The sequence below is a fragment of the Eptesicus fuscus genome, chromosome 7 (assembly GCF_027574615.1).
Source record: "Eptesicus fuscus isolate TK198812 chromosome 7, DD_ASM_mEF_20220401, whole genome shotgun sequence".
NCBI classification, from domain to species: Eukaryota; Metazoa; Chordata; class Mammalia; order Chiroptera; family Vespertilionidae; genus Eptesicus; species Eptesicus fuscus.
The window spans coordinates 96,822,813-96,836,129 of record NC_072479.1 but is presented as its reverse complement, the minus strand read 5'-3'; the positions used below and the strand labels follow the sequence as shown (position 1 = coordinate 96,836,129).

At 41.2% G+C, this 13,317-nt stretch overlaps 1 protein-coding gene across 3 annotated transcripts in view; it reads right to left on the bottom strand.

Moving 5' to 3' along the window:
- The window catches only part of RIC8B (RIC8 guanine nucleotide exchange factor B), a 115,386-nt gene that overhangs the window by 20,824 nt on the left and 81,245 nt on the right, over positions 1-13,317 (bottom strand). For all 3 annotated transcript variants that reach the window (XM_054719447.1, XM_054719449.1, XM_054719448.1), the window contains one exon: positions 7,902-8,046. In XM_054719447.1, the coding sequence (XP_054575422.1) occupies positions 7,902-8,046 (145 nt within the window). The remainder of the gene's footprint in view (positions 1-7,901; positions 8,047-13,317) is intronic.

Below are 13,317 nucleotides of genomic sequence, written 5' to 3'. Positions count from 1 at the left end.
TTATATTTACCATGATTTTCCCCACGTTTTTTCTGCTTCTTTCCCTCCTCTTCCAGCACTCTAATCCTATGATTGTTTATCTTCTAGTTAGATGACAAGAAGTATCTCAACTCTTATCTGTGGTATTTCATTGAGAATTTTGTATTATATTAGGCCCTTATATGAACTGACCACAGCTATATGGGCCGGGAGATGAAATTATTAATACATACTAAAAAGTATGAGCAAATAATAAACATATGCATAAAAGTTGAAATATATTTCAAGTCTTTTGCTTTTTCTTAAAATTGTTGTTACATTTGGTCATCAATAGCACTAGGTCACTTAGCAAAAAAGACTCATTAAAAATTCCCTGAGCTACATGAAAGTTAACTTCAGTCTCTAAAAAGCGTGGATTAAATTTTACTCAAAGCATTCTGGCTGAAGAATGGGCTATAAAGCTCAACCCCTACAGAGCCAGGCAGGTAAGATGAACAGAAAGGAATTGCTGTCAAAGGGAACTTATCCCTGGTATGAAGGGAACCACACCAACTCCATTGCCATGCAAGAATGTTATTAGAAACTTCCACTTTTTAAAAAGGAGCTGAAAATCCAAATTTTCACATGAAATATCTGAATTCTACATTCTGGCAAATAATAATTTTAAGCAGTACTATGTAAAGTTAAAAAAAAATAAAAACACAAAACCCAAATTACCAACGCAACATGGGGAAGTCAAGCAGAACCTACCTGTGATCTAAATCTAACCTATGAGCTTACAATTTGCAATCTCTGGGAAAGAACCAGGGTTTTAGGAAAAGGCATTTGTGAACCCAGACTAAAAAGAAAGAGGATAGGTGGGGTGGGAAAGGAGACATTATCTGCCAATGAAGCTACAAATGTCTTCCCAGGAAAAACTCCCCAGAATATTTGTCCCCACAAAACAACAAAAGAGCAGAGTGGAACTTTACCATATCCCGATGTTCTTGAATTCCATTCCCTGGCTCCCACTCCCCAATTGCAAGTTGGGCTTGATGAGGACAGCCACCTCAATCATTTGGCATCCCAATGCTGAGAGAGGCTGACTGACTCAAAAGATTTATTCAACAAATTAAACAACGAATTTATTCAACAAAACCCACTGAGTGCCTACTGTGTGCCAGGCACTATTCTGGTGACATCTCAATGGGCAAAAACAGACACAAAAAAGTCTCTTCTCTCCTGGAGCTTACCTTCCAATGGGGAAAACCGACGTCTTAAGTAAACTGTGTGGAATGTTAGAAGTGCTATGAAAACAAGAGCCATGTAAGGAAGTGTGACAGTAGGTTTTATTAAGTGTACAGAACGGGCTTCACTAAGATGATATCTGAGTAAAGACTTGGAAAAGGTGAGACAGTAAGATATGTCAATGATATGGCGGTTCCTCAAAAATTGAAACATAGAACTACATAAACACTGATCCAGCAATTCTGCTTCTGGGTATATACCCAAAAGAAGTGAAAGCTGGGTCCTTGCAGGTTTGGCTCAGTGGACAGAGCATCAGCCTTCAGACTGAAGAGTCCTGGGTTCGATTCTGGTCAAGGACACATGCCCAGGTTGTGGGCTCGATCCACAGTAGCGGGGCGTGCAGGAGGCAGCTGATCAATTATATATATATATGAAGTGAAAGCTGGGACTTGAACAGATATGTGTACACCCATTTCACAGCAGCATTATTCACAACTAGAGGCCCGGTGCATGAAAATTCATGCACTGGAGGGGGGATGTCCCTCAGCCCAGCCTACCCCCTCTCACAGTCCAGGAGCCCTCAGGGGCGGGAGGAGACCTGGTGATCAGGGGAAGGCGACACCCCCATCACACCTCTGCTGCTGCCACTACTGGCATCGCAAGCCTCGGCCAGCCCTGGTTACCTGAGCCTCGGGTGGCCCTGAGCGGCTGGGCAGCTGACATCCAAGGCTTGCCTGCGCCTCGGGCTGGCCCTGGGTGGCTGGGGGACTGAGGGGACTGGGGGACTCCGGAGGCAGGCACGTGGCGCGGCCAGACCCACCTAGTGGCGGGCCCGGATGTGCCGCATGCCTGCAGCCCTGGTGGGGCTGAAGGGACTGGCACCACCATCTTGTGTCTGTGGATGCCGCCATCTTTGAAGGCGTGACAGTCAATTAGCATCTTCCCTCCTTATTGGCTGTGGGCGCTGCCATCTTTGTGAGGGCGTGATGGTCAATTAGCATATTCCCTCTTTATTAGATAGGATAGCCAAAAGGTGGACACAATTTAAGTCTTCACTGACAGAAGAATGGTTAAATAAAATGTGGTACATACAAATGGAATGTCATTCAGCCTTAAGAAGGATGGAAATTTTGACACATGCTACAATATGGATGAATCTTAAAGACATTATTCTAAGTGAAATTAGCCAGTCAAAAAAGGATAAATATTGTATATGATTTCACCTATATATGGTTCCTAAAATGGTGAATTTTATAGCATGTATATTTTACCCCTCAAATAAGAAGGCAAAGTGAAGAGCACAATAAAACTTGCTTTGCCTACCTCAACCACACCCGCGCCCCCGCCCCCCCCCCCCCCCAAAAGAAAAAACAAACACCATAAGCTCTGAAGTCAGGCCACCTGATAAATCATGAACTATGTGCTCTACACAAGTACTTGACATCATTGAGCTTTAGTGTCCTCTTCTATAAACTGGGGAGAACTCTATCCCAAAGGGTTACTATGAAAGTTAAATGAGATAATATCAGGAAAGTTCTTAGAACAGTACCTGCACATATTAGACACTCAATAAATAACAGCTATTATTAAAAGCATAAGTAAGCCACTTGCTAAGAAATAAGCAAGCCAAAAGGCCTTGGATGATGTAGTAAGCTTACTCTATTCAGTTAAATCATCACCCAAGAGGGGCCTGTGCAATCTTCATTAACTAAGGAAGCCATGCAACAATTATGTATTTGGAGCAATTTCCTATAGATATATTCAGATAGAGACATAGTTAATGGCTGAAAATGTCTCAAGTAGTTTGAGAATTACCATAAAAATAGAACAGTGACTCTACAATAAACAAGATGGTAAATTATGAAACATCTTAATCCAAGTTTTTGCAGTCCATTAGCAGTGCAAAGAACTAGGGTGTGTGTTGTCACTCTTTCACTGTTTACCAAATATTTACTAAGTGTCTATCATGTAGCAACCATACAAATAAACATACTGAATACATATATGTATATATAGAGATACCATACTGCATCTAGGCAATTAAAAAAACACTCCAAAATGTCTATTTAAATTATAGTGCTTTCTTTGTGTTTCCTATGTTGAGTGTTTTGGATTAAGACTGATATCCTTTATTCACCTAGGCCCGGGTGAGCCCAAGTGGCCCTGGGTCTGGGAGAGGCCAAGTGTCCCTGGGTCCGGGAGAGACCATGTGTCCCTGGATCCAGGTGAGGCCTTGTGCAACTAAGCCCGGGTGAGGCCACGTGCCCCTGGGTCTGGGAGAGGCCAAGCGTCCCTGGGTATGGGTGAAGCCAGATCCTGGGTCCGGGTGAGGCCGTGCGCCCCTGGATCCATCCGGGTGAGGCTGGGTCCCAGGCCCGGGTGAGACCACGCGCCCCTTGGGTATGGGTGAGGCCACGTGCCCCTTAGTCCGGGTGACGCCGTGCCCCTGGGTTCGGCCGAGACCAAACCAGAGGGAGTCGGACCTCCATTACCACCATTTGTCCACCATCCAGAGCTGAGGGGTCAGTGCTGACATGTACACATAAGGAACTACTGGACATTGAAATTGGGTCTCAAAAGAACTGTTGGTCCAGGGGGAAGCTCGCTACAGATTGATTCATTTGCCTGTCAGCATAACTATTATTGCTCGTCTCACATTCAGTTCTTATTAGTATATATCTAGTGACATATGATCTCGCTCATCTAGGGGAAATGATGAACAACATAGACTGAGGAACAAGAACAGAACCAGAAGCAAGGAGGCATCGATCGGACTATCGGGCCTCAGAGGGAGGATAGGGGAGGGTAGGGGGAGGGTGGGGGGAGGGGGAGAGTTCAACCAAAGGACCTGTATGCATGCATATAAGCCTATCCAACGGTTAAGTTCAACAGGGGATTGGGGCATGCGTGGGGAGAGGGGTGGGATGGGAATGGGGGGATGAGGACAAATATGTGACACCTTAATCAATAAAGAAATTTAATTAAAAAAAAAAAAAAGAAAGAGAAAAAAAGACTGATATCCTTTATTATAAAGGATATAGAAACTATGGTTGTAAACCTATAGGAAATGAAATGTGGAGCAACACTGTAGTCATCTAACACAACTGACCTCTTGTTGGCCATTTACCCAAATTATAACACAAAAATAGAATAAAAAATAGAGAATTCAGTTATGAAAGTAGAAAACTGGTGGGGTTGCAAATATCTCAAAAGCTGGTAAACTTACAGAACCCAGTGTAATGCAGAAGCGGCAATGACTTTATTCTCAATTCTGACCTTCTAGAGCAGCAGTCGCCAACCTTTAGGACCTCACGGAGCACCAATGGTCCACGGACTACTGGTTGGCGACCGCTGTTCTAGAGATCTGAATTTAGATTGTATTTCATGACGGCTTACAGTAAATAAATTCTACTTCCTAGAAATGGTAGTTAAATCCTATCTTATCTAAATATACCATCACAGCCAAAACTAGGCAAAAGGGAAAATCTTCAAGTCCTGATTTCTGGCTCATTTAATTCAATAAATATTAAAAACAAAGATCTTTCATGTATAGCCCTGACTTCAAGTAGCATAATAAACCTTGACAAATAAAAGAATAAAATTCTTTTTGCTAAAAAACTGTCAATACAGATGCTGACAAAGCTACGGCTGAGAGAAATATAGTCAAGAAGGCAATACCTAAGTAGGTTAGTATAATGATTTTAAACTTCTGAATGTGATCTGAGTTAGTGGGGATATTAAGAGTGTAAGGAGGGATCTTAAAGTTCTGCCCACTCTGGCCTTCCCCTCCCCTCCTTCTGCCCCTCTGTACAGAAGTTCTTTAAAGACACTTATGTGGGCCCCTAGGCTCCTAACCCACCCTGAAAGTCACTGGTCTACAATGAGCCAAATGTCATTAGATACACATCTTTTGATTGATGTTTGCAATTATGTATACACCATATCAGTCAGTTATATTACATAGACAATTTAGGAGCCTCCATGCTCAGAGGCATAAAAGAAACAGGTATAAAATTAGAATTTAGAGATTTGGTTTCTCTTTGATACAATACCAAAGTTTATATGAAGCCTTTTAACAAACATGGCTAAACATACATCAAAAACCTGTGTGGCATGTAACTTGATTCAATGAGTGTATCCTGTCTAAGTGTGCTAATTACAGAAAGCCATTTCCAGTCCATTAAATACATTTATTTTGACACAAAAAGGACTGTTGTGATAATAACTGTCTCCCACAGCCTGAATGTAAGCTTCATACAATTCTTGGTTTCAGATTCCACTAAAGGATTACAGGTTACCTTGGTGCATTAATCAGAATCCACTTACAATTTTTTACAATGGGATAAGGGCCAACTGGATGAGGGGTAATTTCTCTGCTTTTGCCAATACTAGCAACTCTTGTGAATAAATGTATCATAAGAAACCTAGACTCTGATCCCGGGAACACTGACTGGTGAAGGATAATCAGAGGGTAGGGGAGTAAGCAATCCTGTCAGATTTTATAAGTTCCACTAGATTGATAAAAGTTTTCATAACAACTTTTAGGGAAAAAGTTCTTCAGGCTCTGTGGATCACTGCCTAGAGCACAAAGGACTATCTCACTTGGAAAGTACTTTATTCACCACTACTTCCACAAAGACCATCTAGATAAGTATTTTAACAAATTAAACATCCCACTACCCTGTTTCACCTAAAAGTAGGAAAGATATAAGAAAAAACAAAAACAGATGGGAAATCCATATCTATACTTGTAATGAGTAATGTTTAAGAAACACAAAATTTCACAATGGTGACTATTCTGACTATAAGACACCATTCCTATGAACAACGTAGGCCAGGTCCAAAGGCTAAAGATTAGGGATGTAAGGCCCAAGTACTAGTACAGAATCTCCTATGACAGAAAGCGAAGACAATAACAATATCAAACCTCATGGTCTTTGATTTAAACAAACAGTGTTCTTCTGAAATCTAGCATGTCTATTTCCCATACCACAGGAAGAGACCCAGTGTTCTTGTATTTTCTCTGAGCTCTTTCTTGTTACAGTAGCATTCTGGTGCCTGCTAGATACATGGCCATTACCATTACAGAAATCATCTACCAAACAAAAGCAACAGTACACATTGAGTTGCAACAATACTGACCATCCACAAGTACCCAAGAGTTGTCTAAGTTGACGGTGTCCACATCCCTGGGGCAGAAAGAATGCCTAATGTAATTTCTATCTTCCTTTAATATGAGACTTCTCCACTGGTATATTTTAATGTTTCAAATGGAGAAATATAAAACATTAAACTGTTATGGAAATATAATTTATGGAATGGAAAAAACAAGAGTGAGCAAGACTACTTTATAATTAAAATATATATAATTAGGGAAAGATTAAAGTATGATTTCTCTATCTTGTCTTCAAATACTTGATAGAGATACCCAATTTATAACATCTAAATGGTGGCAGTCTTAAGAACTTACTGCTAGCATTTCCCCCCAAAGCCTTTTTTTTGTGGGGGAGGGGATATACTCTATAAGACCCTGCTGAGGCTGATAGCACTGGGTTGCTAAAAGTGATGTTACCTGCTCAGACCAATTTGCTGAGAATATGGGCAATAAAATTCCTAATTAGGGCATAATCTTTTACCTTCTTACAATCCATTACTTTCATGTCAACAGGATATAATCTGAACTAAAAAAGGGGGGGGGGGCTAATTTTGCAGATAATGATTTTCTATCTTTGACCAAATACAACATGACCCACATCACACTCTAGAAGACTATCAGTAGAAAACATAGCATGTCAACATCAATGATGCCAAAAAGCAGTTACCCTTTTAAAATTCAGTAATAAAAACCAGGAAACTGAGCTCAAACAACTCCTAGTAAGTGGAAACTAAGGAACCTACCTGGGATGGGGAATGAGAGGAAGATGAAAAGGATGGCGAGGGAAGGCAAGGAAGTAGAGGTGGTTTGTTCGGGACAGAATTAGTGTCTGATTTGTAAGCACTGACTCAGGGAGGACTTGAGGAGTCTCTGTTTGCCTATTCAGAGCACTAATGCATCTGCTCAGAGGTAATTCCCTCAATGTTTGAGTAAAATTTACTGTGGAGCCAAAGTTCTTTACCTTTGCTAGTAATGTGCCTTGTTGCTTTATTGACTCATAAAGGCTTTTATGCAAGAGGGAAGATCAGAATATATGGAACCTACATTTAGCTTTCTGAGAAAGAATGAAGTATCAAATAACCAACTTAAATACTCAGTCTTGGTTATACCTTCTAAAATCTCAACCTATGGAAAGGAAGCTAAAAGGAAGCAATAATACTTTTAAATATATGATGGTAGATACATAAAAGCACCATCTCTCTTATTTCTTGGGACAGGGTAATGAGCATGTTGAAAATAATCATGGAGCAGAACATTCCTTGCAATTATTATCCTTCCTCAATCACCTGAAGATACCCTCTAAGGCAGCAGTCACCAACCGGTGGTCTGTGGACCACTGGTGGTCCGTGAGGTCTGAAAGGTTGGCGACCGCTGCTCTAAGGCATGAGCAATGACACTGCCTCTGAAAACACTATTAAATGGAAAGTTCCCAAATCCACAAAAGAAAAAAAACACTTGGAAAATGAGAGACAAAGGAAGTGAAAGCCAAATAACCCACTCAAAGGCACAGAATTAGGTGAAAAGAAACTTGATACTATACTTTGGTTTTGCATTTTTGTATTCTTCAGTGTCTGTGTCCTCGTCCTCTGAGTACCAATTATCTCCTCTTCCTCCAGTCAAGAGGCCCCTGGCCGCCAACAGTCCTGCAGCATTCCCATAGCCAGTGTATTTCAGCAGGCTATCCACTGCAAAAACAGAACAGGTTTTTAGACAGGAATCCTTGGGTGTGCACTAGCATCACTGACTACTCACCAACACAGGGACGTTGGAGATAAAGGCTACGATGGTAAAGCTTAAAATGGAGAATTTTTCAAAGTGTGGTTGGTAGTGGTTACACTGAGCACATACTCTCCTATGTGCTCTGAGGACCAATCTTTTTTCAGGGTTCTGAAATTCAAACAGCTGATTTGAATATACTTTGTTGCAGAAGTGGGGCCTCTCTGACCACCAGGACACTGGTAAGGGTGCTGTTTTAAGTTTTTGTTCATCAATCTTATTTCTTTATCCAGTTTTAGAGAAATGATGATTAGAAATGAGTTACTGGCATTTTACCAATATCACACATCATGTAAAATTTTTCTTACACCCTTTGTAGGAACTGGAGGGAAAGAAAATAAGAAAACTTAAGGATATTAGCAAATAGAATGGGCTAAGTTACTGCTTTTTTAAAAAAGCAATCTATATACATAAAAGGTTAATATGCTAAGTATCTGACCGTCCGACCGGTTGGTATGACGCACACTGACCACCAGGGAGCAGATGCTCAACACAGGAGCTGCCATGATGTGCACTGGCTGGCACCACGGACCTGGCGCCCATAAACCAACACTCAGCTTCCTCCAAGTGGGACACAGGCCCCGTCACCACCCAGGAATGACACCCCACCAAATTGCAGCCAACGCTTGCAAGACCTTCATGGCACAAAATGCGGCCCACAAGCCAGTCCAGCCTGGAAACGGTCACTGTGGGTGCTGGGTAATGATGTCACATAGCAACGCCTGGCTTCCTCTCCCTAGTGACAACTAGTTTCCCTGCAGTTTCTTCAGCCCAGGAACATGACTTGCTTTATAGCCAGGTGGAAACATTTCACACTTTAACCAAATGTCTGTGAAGCATTTTCCCGTGCCTCATCTAATTGGAAACTCACAGAAACTCAGTGGAATCCTATTCTTTTTTCATTAGCCATAAAATGGAGATTTAGAATGCTTAGAAACTTAACCTGACTGAAAGAAGTAAGAAATGATGGACCTTGAAAATGACTTTAGGTTTTCTCACTGCGCAGAATATAGTCAAACACTGCTGCAGTTAAATATTTTACCCTTTGTTCTCCCTGCATGATCTACAATAATAATCTGCTTTGTGTTGATATTTATTGCTGTGTTGCTGATAATTACCTGAAAGAGAAGTTGGGGTGCTTCACTGGGCTGGAAAAAGTTTAGCTAGATCAGAAAGCAGGTCTAATTAAGCAAGTTTATCTTATCCTATTCTATATAACAAAAGCCTAATATGCTAAGTGTCCGGTCGTCCATTCAACCAATCAAAGTGCAATATGCTAATGATATGCTACGGCCGCTCAACCACTTGCTATGATGTGCACTGACCACCAGGGGGCAGACATTCAGCCAATTGCTATGACATGCACCGACCACCAGGGGTCAGATGCTCCAACCAGTAGGTTAGCTTGCTGCTGGAATCTGGCCAATCGGGACTGAGCAAGACGGACTGGACATGCCCTGGAGCCCTCCTGTGGTCTTTCCCTGGCTGGCCAACCTCCCATGTCCCTCCCTGGCCCTGATCGTGCATCGGTGGGGTTCCTTGGCCTGTGCCCTCTCGCAATCTGGGACCCCTCGGGGAATGTTGGAGAGCTGATTTCGGCCTGACAGCGGAACGACCGGTCGCTATGACACGCACTGACCACTAGAGGGCAGATGCTCAATGCCGGAGCTGTCCCCTGGTGGTCAGTGTGCTCCAACAGGGGGAGCTCCACTCAGCCAGAAGCCAGGCTCACAGCTGGCGAGTGCAGTGGCAGTGGCAGGAGCTTCTCCCACCTCCGCGGCAGCGCTAAGGATGTCTGACTGATGGCTTAGGTCCGCTCCTAAGCCGTCAGTCGGACATCCCCCGAGGGCTCCCAGATTGCATGAGGGCGCAGGCCAGGCTGAGGGACCTCCCTCCGAGTGCATGAATTTCATGCACTGGGCCTCAAGTATATACTTAAAAGGCTAAGTTGACTCACGCATGCGCAATACATATAAAGCTCTCACTGGCACCAATCGCAGGTGTGTGTTTCAATCTGTCATTGTCAATCGTGAGTTTGGTTGACACTTCTATTATAGAGAAAGGACGAATAGCGATATTAAAATATTTCTCCTAATTAATTTCCTTTCAATGTGCACAAATTCGTGCACCGGGCCACTAGTCATATATATGAAACCACACAGAATCCACTGAGAAGGGAGGCTCGGGAGTTAGACTGGCTGGATTTCAATAATGAACATGTACTAGCTGGTTGACCCTGGGTGCATTACTTTGCAGCTCTGTACCCACATTTTCTAATCTGGAGAATTGGAATAATATCTACCTCACAGGTCAACACATGCAAAGTGCTTAAAAAAGTGTCGGCACAAAGTATTTTCCTAGTCATATAGGTAAAATGATCACTGATCATCTTCTGACTTAATCTTAGTCAACCCAAACAAACAAGCTCCAACGAAGCATTTGGCACAGATCCATCTAAGTAGTACGTTGCTTGTCACCAGTGTAAGGTGATTATCTCGAAGAGAAGCAAACATGTAACACTTTTTCAAGGAAACCTTGAACTGTAGGAGTTTTACTTTGTGTGTATGATTTCTAAGCACCTTTAAGGAAGATACTGAGCAATCACTAGCAGCTTTATATAGAAGCACTTTCTTTTCTTCAGACAATTTGAAGGTGAACACTAAAATATTCAATCAAAAGATAAAAACTGGCAAAACTTAATTAAGGCTTTCAATAAAATGGCAACTAAAGACAACTATAGGAAGCAAAACAACATTATCCTATCCATGTCTAAGGCCTCAGTAAAATCTACATCTGAAATACACTATAATTCAGATCACTTACCTCAAAAAGATAAAATAAATCTGGAGAAGATTCAGAGAAGAGCCCTGGCTGGTTTGGCTCAGTGGACAGAGCATTGGCCTGTGGACTGAAGGGTCACGGGTTTGATTCTAGTCAAGGGCACATGCCCAGGTTGCAGGTTTGATCCCAAGTAGGGGGATGTGCAAGAGGCAACCAATCAATGATTCTCTCTCATCATTGATGTTTCTATCTCTCTGTCCCTCTCCATCCCTCTCTGAAATCAATAAAAATATATTTTAAAAAAAGATTCAGAGGAGAGCTATTAAAATGACTCTGGGAACTAGAAAGGGGCAATGGATAGGGAAATAGGTGGGTAAGGACAGAGGATAACTGTGGTAAGAGTATGAAATTATGGTGTGAATAGAATGAATAGACCAACCAGGAGAGAGTTGGTTATTAAATTTTCAAATACTTGAACTACAGGGTACCTCCCTTGACAGTAAAAATAAAAGGAAGTCTTACTTTCAAAGAATATAGCAAACTGGTGAAATTTATGCAAAAAGAAACATGTATTAATAATATAAGTAGATTAAATGCAGTTTACACTCTAAGTTTCAACCATTTGCTACCTTAAAACCTATTGATAACTATGGTTTCTTTGGCAATAATTCTCAGTGGGTGCTCAATAAAATCATATTACAATTTAATGAGAGGTCATGGTGGTGTAACTTGAAAGCCCTCAGAATACACCTGATCTGCTCTCTCTTGCATTTAGTACCTCTGCAAGATGCAGTGGTTTAGAGAAATTAAAGAATTCTTAATGAGTTATTAGGAAAAGTGAATATCCAGTATATACAGGTATTCTTAATATTCATGGAGTCAGACATGACCTTAATGACACATCACTGAGGTCAAAGGATCATAGATCTGAACCCACATGGTATACTCTTGCTGTATGCATTTTTGATAGGGTTTATTATTATTCTTGTTTTTAACAAATAACAATGTTCAGTGGTCCAGAAAAGAAATATTCACTGAAATTGTGGAAGTCTAAATTGAGATATGAATAAATAGTTTAAATGAATATACCCAAAAACAATAACAATAAAAAGACACAAAATGTAACTACCTACAATAGCTAAAGATGAAAGCAGTTTAAGAATTCAGAGTTTATCAAAGTCTAAAATAGATTAAAAAGAAATAAACAGAACACTAAAAAACTTGCTTTCTTATGCAGATTGTCTTCCTGGAAGCCAGGCAATAGAAAAAGTTCCTAGCACTTTCATGAAAATAATGCTTACTGCTCATTCACTGGAACAAACATATGCCAACTCTCTGACAGCTTCAGTTACAGAGACAATTTAAGACCCACCTTGTCTTCAAAGCAGATGAGGCTATAGCCAAAAGTTTTAAAATAAAATGAACTTTTGTTAATAGCATAAAATACTTAAAATGGGGGTTGGGGTGGGAAGGCAAATGGACTACATAATTCTCATAGTAAGAAGCATTTTCCTTGTGAAGTTCTGACTGATGTTATATATTTTCAGTCCTTGGTCGGGAATTTGCATATGTGAAGGGCTTAAGTAATACACTGATTTTCAACTGCACCAATGGTTGGCGCTCCTAAGCCCCACCCTGCTGAAGGGTCAACTATATTTGATGGAGTGTTTCTAGCTACTTTTTAGTCTATTTTGAAATACATTGTATAACATCCTATTTGATATTGGGAAAGCAGGAAAATGGACTGAACTTGGATGGTAAGGTGAGCTGATAAAGGCAAAGATATTCTGGTGGTCTTTAAAAGAAAAAGAAACACACAAGTATGTGTTCTTTTCATGGTAACCACCCATACAGTTAGATGAAACTGCTGCAAAAATGAAACAAATAGCACTCAGTCAGAAAGTTGCAAGAACTATTTCACCATTATGTTATCAAGATGCTAGAGGGCACTATGAACAGAGGAAAGCAAACAGCAGCACGCTGCCAAGTCAGAGCAGCACTGGCAGTCATGGTATCACTGCTTCCACAAACAGGGGTTTATCACACTCTACCATGAAAATGAAAATGAGGTTTAGCCCTTTTATCAAGGAAAAAGAATGGCAGAGGCACATTCTACCCAGAGGCCCTTCCCCCTTCTCTGTTACACAGAAAAGATCCTATACTAGCTTCCTCTAACTACTCTCCCTATTACTAGTCTCACATCCCTCCATACAATACCTGCTATACCTTCGTAAAGCAAAAGTGTGACAGTACTGCCTTCCTGGATGAAACTCCTAATTTCTCCCCTAAAGGCTGAAGCTCAAGTTCTACAACAGGGCCAAACAGGTTCTTCGTTTTCAGGCCTTTGCTTTCTTTTTCAAACTCATCTCTTCTAACTGTACACATCGTCAATCACTGCA